The 16,288-nt window shown below is 45.0% G+C and overlaps 1 protein-coding gene across 1 annotated transcript in view; it reads left to right on the forward strand.

Moving 5' to 3' along the window:
• MDN1 (midasin AAA ATPase 1) overlaps window positions 1-16,288 on the forward strand; it is a 128,034-nt gene that overhangs the window by 81,913 nt on the left and 29,833 nt on the right. The window contains exons 67-78 of the mRNA XM_064169384.1: window positions 620-715; window positions 928-1,022; window positions 1,960-2,084; window positions 4,089-4,235; window positions 5,293-5,402; window positions 6,267-6,340; window positions 6,522-6,717; window positions 8,380-8,539; window positions 8,709-8,855; window positions 11,991-12,117; window positions 13,803-13,908; window positions 15,825-15,940. Coding sequence (XP_064025454.1) covers window positions 620-715; window positions 928-1,022; window positions 1,960-2,084; window positions 4,089-4,235; window positions 5,293-5,402; window positions 6,267-6,340; window positions 6,522-6,717; window positions 8,380-8,539; window positions 8,709-8,855; window positions 11,991-12,117; window positions 13,803-13,908; window positions 15,825-15,940 — 1,499 coding nt within the window. The remainder of the gene's footprint in view (window positions 1-619; window positions 716-927; window positions 1,023-1,959; window positions 2,085-4,088; window positions 4,236-5,292; window positions 5,403-6,266; window positions 6,341-6,521; window positions 6,718-8,379; window positions 8,540-8,708; window positions 8,856-11,990; window positions 12,118-13,802; window positions 13,909-15,824; window positions 15,941-16,288) is intronic.

Here is a 16,288-nt window from a genome sequence, read left to right on the forward strand (position 1 = left end):
TCCCACTGTCTTTCTTGGCCACCTGGGCACACTGCTGGCTCCTATTCAGTGGCTCGTCAGTTAGAACTCGTGGGTCCCTTTCTGCCATGCAGCTTTCCAGCCACACTGCCCCAAACCTCTAGTGGTTACTGGTTTTATTTTAGTTAGAAAATACCAAGTGGCCCACTGATACTACAGTGTTAAGCAATCTTCACTCTGCCATGCCTCACAGATAACTTTTTGATTAGTTCTGCTGCTGGCTGGGCTCCTGTTTCTTTCTTTTCTCAAAGCCCCCACTTTTTCATAGTCCTTTAAAATTAGGCTCTTCGATTCCAATTACAGAACTTGTGTAGCCCTCAGGTTATATTTTTTTAGAGTAATGCAAAAGCTGAGCATCAATTGGAACTGTTTGCATTAGGTCATTTGTGTTCCTTTGCAGTTCCTTTCCAGTTCCAGGGGGACTGACCTTCACTGAACTACTAATGAGTTTACACTAAAATGAGGAAGCAGTTTAAAACAAATTCCTGTATCCTGCAGAGGAGGGTGAGAGGGTTGTGCTGATACAGATTAGCTTAATTACATGACTGCTTCTGTTGAAGATGAGTTACTGCAGGCTGAATGGTTGTTTCTCATTCTGCAGCTGTTAGTTGTGGTGGACAGAATCCAGAGTTTCCCACTCTCTAGTCCTCTCTCAAAGTTCCTGAATGGCTTGGAAATTCTTCTTGCAAAGGCACAGGTAGGAAAAGAGCTAAGAGGAAACTCTTCTCTTTTGTGTATTTGTGTTGCTACCATAATAAACCCAACAGTTTCCTAACCAGGATTTGGGGAAGTGAACTTGCTCCACATTCTTAAATTTAAGGAGCAGGGATGTAATCCACGAGTCTTGCCATGCAGAGACTTAATTTCTGGCTTTGTGTGAAGGAGAATTTTTATCTGTCCTTTTTTCAGGACTGGGAGGAAAATGCTAGTCGAGCTTTGTCCTTGCGGAAACACCTTGCTTTGGTCACACAACTGATTATCCAGTGGCGCAGGCTGGAGCTGAAGTAAGAGCTGTCCTTCTCTACTGCTTTCCCATAGATGCTATAAGCTGCTGTCTCTGTACAGAGTCACATTCCAAAGTAGAATTGCCTCAATCATGGAACAGGCTTCTCTGTGTGTGTGTGTGTCTGTCCTAGTAATGATACGGGGGAATAAAGCAACCCAAAGTAGTAGCAGTAGTGGCTCAGAATGAGCATGCCCAGCTCACTGTGACCCTATGTACATGCCTCAGGAGGAGCAGAAGCAGAACAGATTAACTAGAGTGCTTCATCCTGATCTCTTCCCAGTGTTCCATTTTCATTCTAGGGTTCCCTTCTACTGAGCCTGCAGTGTTTTGTCTATTTAACAGCACCCATTAAGCTTTCTTTAAAAGTTATTGTCCTGCTAAGGAAAATTCTTCCCATTTTTATCTTCACTGTATGCCATGACCAGGCATTCCACAAGTCTACCTCTAGTTTTGTGACAAGAAACTCTAAAACCTGGCTCTGACTGGTTTTGTTTTACTGTTAGGAAGTTCTACCTCAACATGAGGAACATCCTCTGCACTCTAAGGGTCACAGAGCACTGGAACAGGCTCCACAGGGATGTTGTGGAGTCTCCTTCTCTGGTGACTTTCAAGCCCTGTCTGGATGTGTTCCTGTGTGATCTGAGCTAGATGATATGGTTCTGCTCTGGTAGGAGGGTTGGAGATCCCTTCCAACCCCTAACATCCTGTGTGCCCCCCTAGTTCCTGCATTTCTTGCTTCTTCTTTAATAGCAGGGGCAAAGCAGTGATCCTCAAGAACTGAATATGTGTATGAACCATATGCATAGATACTTCATCCTGTAAAATTTTCCTTCAGTAGAAACACAGAATAAAGTTTATTTTGTTTTGGAACCCAAACTAACCACAGTATTTTTGCTTTGTTTTTTCCTTTCTCTCTCTTTCCTTGTTGTTTCCAGCTGCTGGTCAGTAAGCTTGGACAACATTATGAAGCAGCATGCAGAGAAATCCACCAAGCATTGGTTCTCAGTCTATCAGATGATTGAAAAGTATGTTCAAGAGCAGACAGAGGCAAACACAGAAGGTAAGTGCTGTCCTTATATGAGTATGTAATGCAGTTCTAATTGTGACTGAGGATGCCAGAGTTTGAGAAGGCACTTTCAGGTGTAGCTCTTGCACCTTTCGCCCTGCAACAAATTCCATTTCTGTGTAGTCTTCCATTTAGAAAGAACCTCACTTGGTATTTATTTCTGGACCCACCTCTGGGCTGGAGACAGGAAATGGGGAGAGCAGAGAATGTTTGGAAACATGAACAAGGAGCAATTTGATATAAGCTGCAGCACAGGAGGTTCCACCTCAACACAAGGGAGAACTTCTTTAAGGGTCCCAGAGCACTGGAACAGGCTCCCCAGAGAGATTTTGGAGTCTCCTTCTCTGGGGACTTTCAGAGCCTATCTGGATGTGTTCCTCTGTGACCTGAGCTAAACTATATGGTCCTGCTCTGGCAGGAGGGTTGGACTAGATCTCTTTGAGTCCCTTCCAACCCCTGACATCCTGTGAGTCTCTCTTAGGACTGATATTGTGCATTTGGGAGGAAAAAGGTGTCTGTAAATAGCATCTCAAAGAAAGTACAACTGTGCTGACTACATCGTGCACATACAAACATTTCAAACAGGTTGGGAGGGTAGGAGGCCTCCACCTGCAGCTGGAAAAGGCATCTCATGTTTTTTAACTGCACAAAGCATAATCAATATCTCAGCTGAGCTGCTTTTAGCATCTTGTATAAAGCCTAGAGAATTCTAACAGGATTTTGGTACCCACTGTTCTTAGCAAATCTGCCTGCAGGTGCTCCCATGATGTTAAATAGGGATAAAGCATACACTTCTCAGTCCCTTGTCTCCTCAAAATTCAATAGAATTGTGAAGATGAAAGTAGCATCCTCTGAGGCAGTGTCCTGACTAAATTAATGCACTTAGTAGGTGAGCTTCATAAACTGGGATTATTTTATATCTCCAAGTGGCCAGCCTGCCTTCTCCCATAGGTAGTTTGCTCTGAAGACACTATACCAGATTTTTCAGGATCTATTTCTGTCTTCATGATGTTGAGGAGTTAAGGAACTAGCAGTGACTAACTTATAGTCTGCCTCAATGACCAAAACCAAAAAAAGCCTTTCATTCACAGAGAATATTCTTTAGATGTATGCTGTACTCTGAAATTGGATATATGATTTGCCTTCTCAGTCACTATCTCACTGATGCCTCACTCAGCCCCTCTCACAGAATTAACCAGGAGAGAAAAGACTTGTAAGATCATTGAGTCCAACCTATCACCTAACCCTTCAAATTAACTCAACCATGGCACTAAGTGCCTCATCCAGCCTCCTCTTAAACACCTCTCCTTTCTTTCCAGTGTGGTATTTGTTGATTTGGCTTATTGTTAAATAAGAATTCTCCTCACTACTCCTTCTGCCCCTTTTCTAATACAAAACTGCTATTTCCTAGAATCAAATAATCAGCCAGGTTGGAACAGACCTCCAAGCTCATCCAGCCCAACCTAGCACCCAGCCCTAGCCAGTCAACCAGACCATGGCACTAAGTGCCTCATCCAGGCTTTTCTTGAACACCTCCAGGGATGGTGACTCCACCACCTCCCTGGGCAGCCCATTCCAATGCCAGTCACTCTCTCTGGCAAGAACTTTTTCCTAACATCCAGCTTAGACCTGCCCTGGCACAACTTGAGACTGTGTCCCCTTGTTCTGTTGCTGGTTGCCTGGGAGAAGAGCCCAACCCTACCTGGCTACAGCCTCCCTTCAGGTAATTGTAGACAGCAATGAGCTCTGCCCTGAGCCTCCTCTTCTGCAGGCTGCACACCCCCAGCTCCCTCAGCCTCTCCTTATAGGGTTTGTGTTCCAGGCCTTTCACCAGCACTATCACCCTTCTCTGGACACCTTCCAGTATCTCTTTAGTTGAAAGTTTACAGACAGCAGTCAGTTGTCATGCAAAGAACCTGTTTGTCTATGTTTTGTAGCTTGTTTATGTGATTCTGTGATTTATTTCTCCCCCTTCTGAATTTCTGGTGTCCTTTTCAGAGGCTGAGCAAATGGATGTGAAAAGGCTGGTCAGCACACTGCAGGCTTTCATTGAAGGATCCACTCTGGGAGAATTTCATGCACGACTGCAAGCACTACTGGTTTTTCATTGCCATGTCTTGCTGATGCCTCAAGCAGCAGAAAAGGGTAAGCTGTTAGCATTATGTGTATTGGGTTGTCTTTACAACAGCCTGACCATCAGGTATTCAGGGACAGCTATGTGCTCTGGTGGCCAAGAAGGCCAAAGCCATTATGGGGTGGGTTAGAAGGGCTGCGATTGGTAGGTCCAGAGAGGTTCTCGTCCTTTCTATTCTGCCCTGGTGAGGCTGCATCTGGAAAATTGTGTCCAGTTCTGGGCCACTCAGTTCAAGAAGGACCTCAGGGAACTGCTTGAGAGAGTTCAGTGCAGAGCCACAAAACTGCTGAAGGCAGTGGAAGATCTTCCTTAGGTGGAGAGCCTGAGGGAGCTGGGGCTGTGCTGCTGGCAGAGGAGAAGCCTGAGGGGGGTCCTCATCAATGGTTACAAAGATGTAAAGAGTGAGTGCCAGGTGGCTGGAGCCAGGCTCTGCTGGGTGATGCCCAGTGCCAGGACAAGGGGCAATGTGTGGAAGCTGAGGCATAGGAAGTTCCACAGAGATACAAGGAATCTTTTTTTCCCTATGAGGGTGACAGAACAGCGGAAGAGGCTGCCCAGGGAGGTTGTGAAGTCTTCCTGTCTGGAAATAGTCAAAACCTGCCTGGGCACATTCCTTTGTGATCTGGTATAGGTGATCCTGGCTGTGGCAGGAAAGTTGGACTGCATGAGCTTTTGATGCCCCTTACATTCTATGCTTCTGAGACTTCCCAAAGAGATCACTCAGCTCACAAATACAACACAGTCCTGTGGTGACTGCCGTGGATGTGTTCAAAGGTGGTTTAGATTTGGTGTTGGGTATATGGTTAGGTGTGGGCCTTCCAGCGTAGGGTTAATTAGTTGGGCTTGATGATCCCAAGAATTTTTGTCCAACCTGAATAATTCTGTGATGATTCTGTCTTGGTTTTCGCATTTTGATGGAGAGTATTACTGGTCAGTGTTCCACATCTTTGAGTGTTGTGAGGTTTCATGATTGAAAAGAAAGGAGGGGTGGGGATGCATGCATTTCTTCTCTTGACACTAAAGAATACAGTCTTTTAAAAGAAGCTTGTTATTGCCTGTCCCTTCCAGACATTCTCTGCAGCATCCTGTGGAATCTACACAATTACTACAAGCAGTTTTCAGAGTGTGTTGAGGCCAGAATCACTGAACTTCGTCACCCTATAGAAAAGGAACTTAAGGTAAGAGGAAGCTTCACTCAGATGATACATTGATCTAACCAAGGGAACAGCAGAGGAGATATTACTTGAATTTGTATATAATAGCTCTATGGCCACTGAAATCCCTCCTATGCTTCACATTATCTTTGTCAAGAATTTACTGTTGAGGCTGGGGGGTTGGTTGAAGTCTTTAATGTTTGATCAGTTCCATTTAGCTGTGGAAATTTCTACCCAGTAGTGAAGCCCCTTTGGCTTTCACAGCATTTTGCTCTGCAGCAGTTGTAGTGTGAACACATATGTTGATGGAATCAGATGCCTATGCAATCTTTTTGACACTTACTAAAATGTCACAGGCTGACAGGATATTAGGGGTTGGAAGGGATCACTGGAGATCTTCCAGTCCAACCCCTCTGCCAGAGCAGGACCATGGCACAGAGCAGTCCAACCCCCCTGCCAGAGCAAGCTGCACAGGAAAGCATCCAGACAAGGCTGGAAAGTCTCCAGAGAAGGAGACTTCACAATCTCTCTGGGCAGCCTTTTCCAGTGCTCTGAGACCCTTACAGTAAGGAAGTTCTTCCTCATGTTGAGGTGGAACTTGCTGTGCTGTAGTTTACATCCATTACTCTTTGTCCTATCAAAGGGCACAAGTAAGCAGAGGCTGTCCCTTCCTTCCTAATCCCCACTCCTCAAACATTTATAACCATTGATTAGATCCCCTCTCAGTTTTCTCCTAGCCAGAGTAAAAAGCCCCAGGCCTCTCAGCCTTTCCTGGTAAGGCTTACATATATTGACATTTAAAGCTGATGAGCTTCAAAGATCCTCTTTTCTATGCAAAGAGTGTGTTGTATTTCTGTAAGTAATCACTTCTGTTTGTTTTCCTGGTAGGAATTTGTGAAAATTTCCAAGTGGAATGATGTCAGCTTCTGGGCTATAAAACAATCAGTTGAAAAAATACGCAGGTAAGTCAGAGCTCTGTATTTGGGACCTTCCTTCTAGATGAAATCTACAAACACCAAGATCTGTTGATGAAATTTACATGCAAGAGTATTCCTTCTGCTCATAACACAGTGGGAACATTTATTTCCAGCACTGAGGGGATTATAAAACCCAGTGATATTTTTGCTTTCCTTTGGTAATTAGGACCCTCTTTAAATTCATGAAGAAGTTTGAAGCTGTTCTGGATGAGCCATGTCGGCCTGCTTTGGTGGAAATTGGCAAGGAGGAGCAGCTGGACTGTTTGCAGAAACAAGAAGAATTGGAGAACAAAGAGACCAAAGTTCAAAGGCTGAACAACACATTAAGAAAACTCCTATCTGCTAAAGCAGATGGTACCAAGGTGAGGATGTTCTTTATTCAAAATGTGGGGAGGGATATTTTCACTGTTCCCATCTCTGTGTTGCTTTTCACTGATGAATGCAGAAAAATGTTGTGTAAGAGTCTAAGTCTGTGGAATATATCAACCAGCTTTTGGTCTGTCTTGTGCTCACTGTTATGAAACACTGCAGATGGGTAGGAATGCAGCATGAAAGTACAAGCACCTTTTGTATGGATTTGGCACCGTGGCTGTGCTCCAGTACAGAGATGACAGCACTTACATTTCTTGGAGTCATAGAATCAAGCAGGTTGGAAGAGACCTCCAAGATCATCCAGTCCAACCTAAGTGGCCTGCATATCATCTCCTGCAATTCACTACTTTCCTAATAGTGAATAATATGAATTTGGGGTAGAAATTGTTCATAGAATCATAGAATCAGCCAGGTTGGAAGAGACCTCCAAGCTCATCCAGTCCAACCTAGCACCCAGCTCCATCCAATCAACCAGAGCATGGCACGAAATACCTCATCCAGTCTTTCTCTGAACACCCCCAGGGACAGCAACTCCACCACTTCCCTGGGCAGCCCATTCCAATGCCAATCACCCTCTCTGTGAAGAACTTCCTCCTAACATCCTGACACTGTATTTCTAAACAAGGACCCAGACAAACAGTCATGTGGCTGTAGGATTTGTGTGTATGTTAGTTCTGAATAAATATAAACTTAGATTGAGCTTGAATCCTCATAGGGCAATGCTTTGCATTGCCAACTAACAGCAGATGTGTGACAGCTACTGCAACTATTTGCCTTGGACGAGTTGGTACATGGTAAATTAATATTTAAGTTATGTAAAGGTGAGTGCCAAGAGGCTGGAGCCAGACTCTGCTGGGTGATGCCCAATGCCAGGACAAGGGGCAGTGGGTGGGAGCTGAGGCAGAGGAAGTTCCATGGAAACACGACAACGAATTTTTTCCCTGTGAGGGTGACAGAACAGCAGAACAGGCTGCCCAGAGGGATTGTGGAGTCTTGCTCTCTGAAAATATTCAAGAGCTGCCTGGATGTGTTCCTGTGTGATCTGCTTTAGGTAATTCTGCTCTGGTAAGGTGACTGGACAGAATGAGCTTTTGAGGTCCCTTCCAGCCCCTAACATTCTGTGATTCTGTGAAATCATACTCTGCAATGTCACAGTTAAGTGTGTCTCTAACTTAAGTTGACCAGCTCAGAGAAGAAGTCAACTATTTTTCTTCCTGAAATTGATTGTTATTCTCATCCATTAAGTCTTAATAAGGCTCAAGGAGAAAATTGTAACTCATAAGAATTTGTGAGTGGGAAATGCTGAACTGCTTTCCATTCTGCTTCTTCAGACCAGCAGAACATTTGCTCCCTGTTCCTATCCTCTGACAGTCATGAGGGTGCAATGAGGAGGAGAAAGCTGATGCAAATCTATTGTGTTTGGTTTGTTGGGTGGTGGTTTGAAAGCCTGTTACTGATAATCAACAGGGTTATTGGTTTCACTTATTGCAGCTTCATGTTGTCTTCGAGTGTTGGTGCCAGAAGGTTTTGGCACCTTTGATGAATGTAGAATTTAGCCCTTGTTTTTGCAGCTATTTACTCTTAATGGGTAAATAAGACAGCTTGGAGATTTTGTCTAATTGGACTATTTGGTTCTTTGTTCCTTGTCTCAGAGAGTGCTTCCAGAAGAATGCCAGGATGGCATTACACTGGATAGAGAATCCCTTCAGCATCGTCTGCCTAAGCTTACTAAGAAAATGCAGAAAATGTGTACAGCAGTTACAGAGAAAAATTCATTCTTAGGTCTGGTGGAAGATCTCGACCAGTTCACAGGTGAAGTGTCCTTGTGATTTCCATACCATGATTGACTTCTGTAAAGTAAATGCAACGAATCAGGAGAAGGCGTAGAAGTAGAGTTCCCCTCCCACGCTGCCTTCCCATGTCTGCTCTGTGCACATCAGCTTTTCACTCCTCTTACCTTTCCCTGCTGTCTGCTCTGCAGGTGGCATCATTGATTCAGTAGCTGAACTGCAAAATTTAACGTTTGATCAGACAGCAGAGAAGGAGAAGCAGAAATCAGAGGCGAAGCACATTCAGATGCAGAAGCAGCGGGCTCTGGCAGAGCTCTTTAAAAGCCTTGCTAAAACAGGTGAGCTTGGAATGATAATGTGTCTGATACCAAAGTCCTTCAGCATTTTGCTGTTTGTGCCACTACATCTAAACCTGCCATAAGAAAATGGTCTTGAAGTCACTGAGCCACTAATACCTAGATGCATTTAAGTCTCTGTCTCTTCATCTGTTGACTGTGAGGCCTGGTGTGTTAGCCCTTCAAATGCTTCCTGTTCTTACATTCCATTAGATGTGCAACAGCAGCTTTTCTGAAGCAGAAAGTTAATCATCTCCAGTCAGAAGTCACTGCACAGCTGTTAGAAACAAGTGGGGAGCTCCTTGTGTCCATCATATCCATTCTCTAATAGAGAACTGAAATTAAGTTAGCTGCTTTGAAGGAGAGTTCTTCTCTCTGTGGATGGACAGGCAGAAGTCAGATGGGCAGAGGTGTTGCTGAGCCATGGAGACTGAATGGTCTATTTATGGGAATGGTTGGAGGCATTCAGTTCAGCAGTCCAGTCTCCACTAATCTTGCTAATCTTAAGGTGAAGGACCTGAGGAATGGGATGGCATCCAGAGGGACCTGGACAAGCTGAGGTGAGCCCAGGAACCTTATGAGGTTTAACAAGAGCAAGTGCAGAGTTCTGCACTTGGGCTGGAACAATCCTCATTATTCATACTGACTGGGGAGGGGACATGACAGAAAGCAGCCCTGTGGGAAAGGACTTGGGGGTGCTGATGGACCAGAAGCTGGACAGGAGCAGGCAGTGTGAGCTTGCAGCCCAAAAGACAAAACACAGCCTGGGCTGCAGCCAAAGCAGCACTGCCAGCAGAGCCAGAGAGGGGATTCTGACACTTTGCTCTGCTGAGACCTCACCTGCAGTACTGCATCCAGCTCTGGAGTCCTCAGTTTAAGAAGGACATGGAGCTGATAGAGCAAGGCCAGAGGAGGGCCACGAAAATGCCCAGGGGGTTGGAGCAGCTCTGCTACAAAGATAGGCTGAGGGAGCTGGGTAGAAGAGGAGGCTCTGGGGAGACCTAATAGCAGCCTGCCAGTACCTGAAGAGGGCCTACATGAAGGCTGGAGAGAAACTGTTTACAAAGGCCTTGAGTGACAGGATGAGGGCAATGGCTTCAATCTATTCAATCTAGAGTAGAGCAGATTTAGATTTGATGTTAGGAACAGGTTCTGCACCATGAGGGTGATGGAACACTGGAACAGGTTGCCCAAGGAGGTGTTTATGGCCTCTTCCCTGGAGATATTCATGGTGAGGCTTGACAGGGCTCTGGACAACTTGATCTAGTTGAGGTTGCCCCTGCTGTCTGAAGCAGGAGTTGGACTAGATGACCTCTGGGGGTCCCTTCCAGCCCAGACCATTCTATGATTCTGTGACCTACCCAAACTATTGATTGTTGCCTTTTCCTCTGATGTTAAGTTAAATTATTTGTCATCTGTCCTCAATCACTGAGCAGTTTAGAAGGCAGCAGAAGGAAGCAGTCTTGTTAAATAACTGACAGCATTTGTAGCCAGTAGTAGAAATGAATGCCACTTTGCATTCATTTTGCATCTATTTTGAAGAGACTTTAGTGTTTTGGTGCCTCTTGGAAGCTATAACTTCTATCCTAAGAACCTCAAACAACAAACTCCAACCAAACAAACCCAAACCAGCAACATAAAAACAAACAAAACCAAGCAAACAAAGAAACAAACAAACACAAAGTACAACCCCAAAAAACATCCCTGTTGCTTCTCAGTGCAGAAGGAAGCTTAGAAATGGGATGTGTTAAGTGTCCCAAGGAGGCATGAATTATATAACAAATGTAACTCGAAGTGTCACAGCACTTGGAAAATAAATGAAAGCCAAAAAAAGTCCTCACTGCCTTCTGGGAGGCAAGAAAAAGCATCAGCTGTAATTTTGGGTGTTTGTATGTACTGAGCAAATTGTTTCCAGAAGATTAAGCTCCTTTGATATTTAGATGACTGCTGAAGGAATGGTATGCTCTGATTTAATTAACACGTGGGGTTTGAATTCTTTACTGTGCTCTGACTTTGATTTCAGGGGGCACCTTTAACTACCTCATTCCCCAGGCTTTTAATCTCTTCAAAATGAGATGATGGTCCCTAACTCAGCTTTCTTAAGGGAACCAGGAGAATTGAAAAGTGTTGCCTTTAGCACTTGTTCTCACTTGTTTGGAAAAAAAAACCCTTTCTTTTTATCTTGGCCACCACCAAGAACCTTCTTTATACCTACAGGTCTATGTTTGTTTTATTTCTGCTGTGTTCTTCACCCTTGTTCAGCTGAAGACAGCTAAGCTGCAATCAGTTCTCATATTACCAAAATTGTATTCAAAGACTTTGCATAATCATAGAACCATAGAATGGTTTAGTTTACAAGGGATCTTAAAGCTCATCCAGTTCCAACCCCCTGCCATAGGCAGGGACACCTCCTGCTAGAACAGGTCACTCAAGGCCTGGTCTTGAACACCTTCAGGGAGGGAGCAGCCATGACCTCCCAGGGCAACCTGTGCCAGTGTCTCAACATCCTCACTGGAAAGAATCTCTTCCTAACAGCCAGTTTTAATCTCCCCTCTGACAGTTTAAACTCATTACTCCTCGTCCTGTCATTACAGGTCCTCATCAGTAGTCCCTCCCCAGCTCTCCTGTAAGCCCCTTTCAGATAATGGAAGGCCACTTCAAGGTCTCCTTGAAGCCTTCTCCAGGCTGAAGGCCCCCAACTCTCATAGCCTGTCCTCACAGCAGAGCTGCTGCAGCCCTCTGAGCATTTTCGTGGCCTCCTCTGGACTCACTCCAACAGTTCCATGTCTTTGTGTTGGGAGCTCCAGAACTGTACACAGTACTCCAGGTGGGGTCTCAGGAGAGCAGAGCAATCAGCATTAGGAAAGCTACATCAAAAGATTTTATATCACAGAACACTAGGAGTTGGAAGAATCATCTAGACCAAATCCCCTGCCAGGGCAGGATGACCTAGGGCAGATCACACAGGGACGCATCCAGGCGAGTTTTGAATGACTCCAGAGAAGGAGACTCCACAGCCTCTCTGGGCAACTCATCTGTGTTTTGTCACCCTCACAGTGAAAAAGCTTTTCCTTCTGCATCCCAATACCAACTGTGGCCTTTCTCATGTAAAGCATGTGTGTTTAAATGTCATTCCAGGCTTGTCCTACCGGAAAGGTCTTTCTTGGTCCCGTTCAAGAGGCTATCAGGAAGTACTCTACCTACGGCCCCTAGACTTGCAGAGTGCATTAAGTGTGGTGCACTGTACACATCAACTGGATGCCACGTATGTACACAGCCATTCTGACCCTTAGGTTGTATGAATTGCAGCTACAACAGCTAGAATTTCTGGCATGTATTTCACCTAGGATTGCAGATACTCATTTGTCTTCTCTCCCATTACTTCCCAGTATCCTGAGCTTACTGTCCTGGCACATACAGCTTAGGTTGTTTCAATTTGCACTTTTGCCAACTGCCTTAGTTTCATTGTCACTGTGAATGAGATTTCAGTTAATCCTCCACCACCCAGCTTTGCCTGGGACACTTTGCTAGCATCGTAGTAGAATGCAGACTGAAAGATTTTGTCCAAAGTGAGCTGTAATTTACAGGGATTACTTAATTGGGTTTTTTTTCCTTGATTAATGAGATATTTCAGGAGAAAATACACTTAGTTCAAAATGGGCATTCCTGGGAAAACCTGCTTCAAGGAAAGATCACAGGATCACAAGATGTTAGGGGTTCCAAGGGACCTCCAGAGATTGAGTTCAACCACCCCTGCCAGAGCAGGACCATAATCTAGTGCAGGTCACACAGAAACACATTCAGACAGGGCTGGGAAGTCTCCAGAGGAGGTTCCACAACCTCTCTGAGTAGCCTGTTCCAGTGCTCTGGGACCCTTGCAGTAAAGAAGTTCTTCCTCATGTTGAGGAGGAACTTGCTGTGCTGTAATTTCCATCCATTGCCCCTTGTCCTATCACAGGTGCAACTGAAGAGCCTGGCCCCTCTCTCTTGACTCCCAGCCCTCAGATATTTATAAACATTGATTAGATCCCCTTTAAGTCGTCTTTTCACCAGACCAAACAGCCCCAGATCCCTCGGCCTCTCCTCATCAGGCAGTGCTACAGCCCCTTAATGACCTTTGTAGCCCTCTGTTGGCCTCTCTCCAGTAGATCCCTGTCCCTCTTGAACCCAGGAGCCCAAAACTGAACTCAGTATTCCAGGTGAGGTTTCATCAGGACAGAGTAGAGGTGGAAGAGAACCTCCCTCAATCTGCTGGCCACACTCCTCTTAATGCACCCTAAGATCCCATTGGCCTTCTTGCTGTGCCATGCAGAACTTGCTGCCCACCAGCACTCCCAGCTCCCTCTCCAGAGGCTGCTCTCCAGCAGATCACCTCCCAGCCTGTACTGGTGCAGTTTATTATTCCTTCCCCAGTGCAGGACTCAGCACTCATCCTTGTTGAACCTGAGTAGGTTCCTCTCTGCCCAGCTCTCAGCCTGTCCCAGTCTTGCTGAATGACCTCCCAGCTTCCATGTGTCTCAGCCAAGCCTCTCAGTTCAGTGTCATCAGCAAACTTGCAGAGCAGACTCTGTCACCAGAGTCTTTTAGACATTGCTCTATTTTTCCAGCAGCAAGGGACTTCTATCAATGAGCCATGCTGGTTACTGTCCTCCTCAGGTGTAAGTTTATTCATAGGATCTTTTGTCAAGGCCAAAATAAAGGCTTGCCAATCATGCTGGAGTTAGCTTCCTGGGGAAAAAAAAGTCATTATGATGTATTACTTAATAGTCAAAAGATGGAGAATTTGCTGCTTTTGCTTCAGTTTCCTTGGGGGTTATTGTAAATATGAAACATTTTCTTGTGAAACAACAAATTGCAAGAAAGTCCATTAGGCTGAAGAGCTGCCTTGGTGCTTCCAGCACTGCCTTTATATGCCTTCCTAATATCAGGCTTCTTTGTGTGCCCTATCAGGCTGCTGACAGAAGTTTCTTCTTCATGGGATGGATGCCAGAAGTACTTCTATCGGTCACTTGCACGCCACTCTAGACTTCAGACAGCATTATTAGCACCTGCCAAGGTAAAGCTTAGAAGTGAAAATGGAAATCCTATGTTTGTTAACTCTGGATTTTACCAGTTTGGACTGAAATTTTCTAGTAGCAAAAAGGGGATGTGACATGATGCTTTATTTTCTAATGTGATACCAAATACAGCCTTTTGGGTCATAGAATCACAGAATCAATCAAGGTTGGAAAGGACCACAAGGGTCATCTAGCTCCAACTCCCCTGCCATGGGCAGGGACACCTCACTTTAGATCAGCCTGCCGTTAAACACTTCCAAGGATGGGGCTTCAACCATGAGGCAACTCATTCCAGGGTCTCACCACCCTGATGCTGAAGAACTTTTTCCTAACATCCAGTCTGAATCTACCCTTTTCTAGCTTTGTTCCATTCCCCCCCAGTCCTATCACTCCCTGACATCCTAAAGAGTCCCTCCCCAGCTTTCTTGTAGTCCAACCATTACATGCAGCATCTTAATACCTGTTGTTCTGTGGCTGAACATCATTGGTTTGGTGATCTAAGTTAATAGTGTGCTCAATGCACAGTATCATTCATTCATCCCAGCAGTTCTTAAATACAATTTTTTGTGCACTAAGAAAAGTACCAAACTGCTGAATCAAAGCTTGTTAGGAAAACAGAACCAAGATAGTTGTTACACGTGAGAAAACCAGTCAAGGCTTTTAATGAGACACAGATGGAGCCTGTGTATAAAACAAAGTGCTGATAGATTTCCTTGCTTGAAAGTTGCTCTAATATCAGTAGACAGAAAAGTGAGCTTTGAGAAATCACAGAAGTAACCAGGTTGGAAAAGACCTTCAAGATCATTGAGGCCAGCCTATTACCATGCAATCAACTAAGCCATGGCACCAAGTGCCTCATTCAGTCTTTTTAAAACACTTCCAGGGATAGTGACTCCACCACCTCCCTGTGCAGCCCATTCCAATGCCAATCACTCTGCAAAGAACTTCTTGACATCCAGCTCATACCTCCCCGGTGTCTCCTCATTCTCTCACTGGTTGCCTGGGAGAAGAGACCAACCCCCACCTGGCCACAGCTTTCTTTCAGGTAGTTGTAGAGAACAATAAGGTCTGCCCTGAACCTGCAGGCTGCACACCCCCAGCTCCCTCAGCCTCTCCTGACAGGGCTGTTCTCCAGCCCCCTCACCAGCCTTGCTGCCCTTCTCTGGACATGTTTGAGCACCTCAATATTTTTCTTAAAATGAAGGGCCCAGAACCAGACACAGGACTCAAGGTGTGGCCTAACCAGTGCTGGGTACAGGGGCAGAAGGACTTCCTGGTCCTGCTGGCCACACTGTTCCTGATACAGGCCAGGATGCCATTGACCTTCTTGTACCACTTCTTCAGTGTTCTAGGACAAAAAAAACTCTTCCAGATCCTCTTCTTGCTGTGCTTCACCTCTTGTTTTGCAATATGACTTTGTCCAATATCACAGCTGGCAGTGGCAGAAAGAATGGAATGTAGCTGAGATCAGTTTTGCTCTGTGTTGTGAACAGGCTTTAAAGGTGGAGCTGATTATGCTGAAGGGAGTAAAAGTGTCAGTAAAATGGTGACATTAGCTGTGGGAGTGTTCTAAGCAATGATCATGAGTGTAAAATACAGGGTGATCTCTTTTTGGTTTTTAATAATCATTACATAAGATAGATTTACCATTGGAACTAATTCCCTGATAAGAATTGCTGCAGTGAAGTCCAATTTAATGTGAGTGTTGTTGCAGAAGCTACTTGAGAATAAAGTTTGTAAGGATATATGGAAGACACAGACAGGGAAACTGGTAAAAAAGACTTGTTTGCATTTTAGGACTTGTTCAATTAAACCATAAATACAATGAAAACATTCACAGTGCAGTGAAGTGGAGGCACAAAGGATGCTGTTGTCCCCTTACTCATCAAACTGTTCCCTCCCACTTTTTCTTTAGGATATTGGACTAGGTGGCATTGAGCGCTGTAAAGGATACACTGCACACCTCCTGCAGATGCTTGTCAGACAGAGGCAGTCTCTTACTGCACTGACAGAACAGTGGATCCTACTGAGGTATTTCTGCATTTTCCAACAGTGAAATGTTGGCAAGGAGTTCAGCAGTGAGCAATTCAGATCAAGAATCACAGAAACATCCAGGTTGGAAAAGCCCCTCAGAACCACCAGGTCCAACAGATATCCCTGCTCTACAAGGTGCACCCTAAACCATAGCCCCAAGCACCACATCCAGAATACCTGTAAACACATCCTGGATTGGTGACTCCATCACCTCCCTGGGCAGCCCATTCCAGTGCCTGACCACTCTTGCCCTGAAAAGCTTTTTCCCTAATGTCTAATCTAAACCTAACCAGTCTCAGCTTCAGGTCGTTCCCTCTTGTTCTGTCACTGTTTACCTATGAGAAG

The sequence above is a fragment of the Pogoniulus pusillus genome, chromosome 31 (assembly GCF_015220805.1).
Source record: "Pogoniulus pusillus isolate bPogPus1 chromosome 31, bPogPus1.pri, whole genome shotgun sequence".
Lineage (NCBI taxonomy): Eukaryota > Metazoa > Chordata > Aves > Piciformes > Lybiidae > Pogoniulus > Pogoniulus pusillus.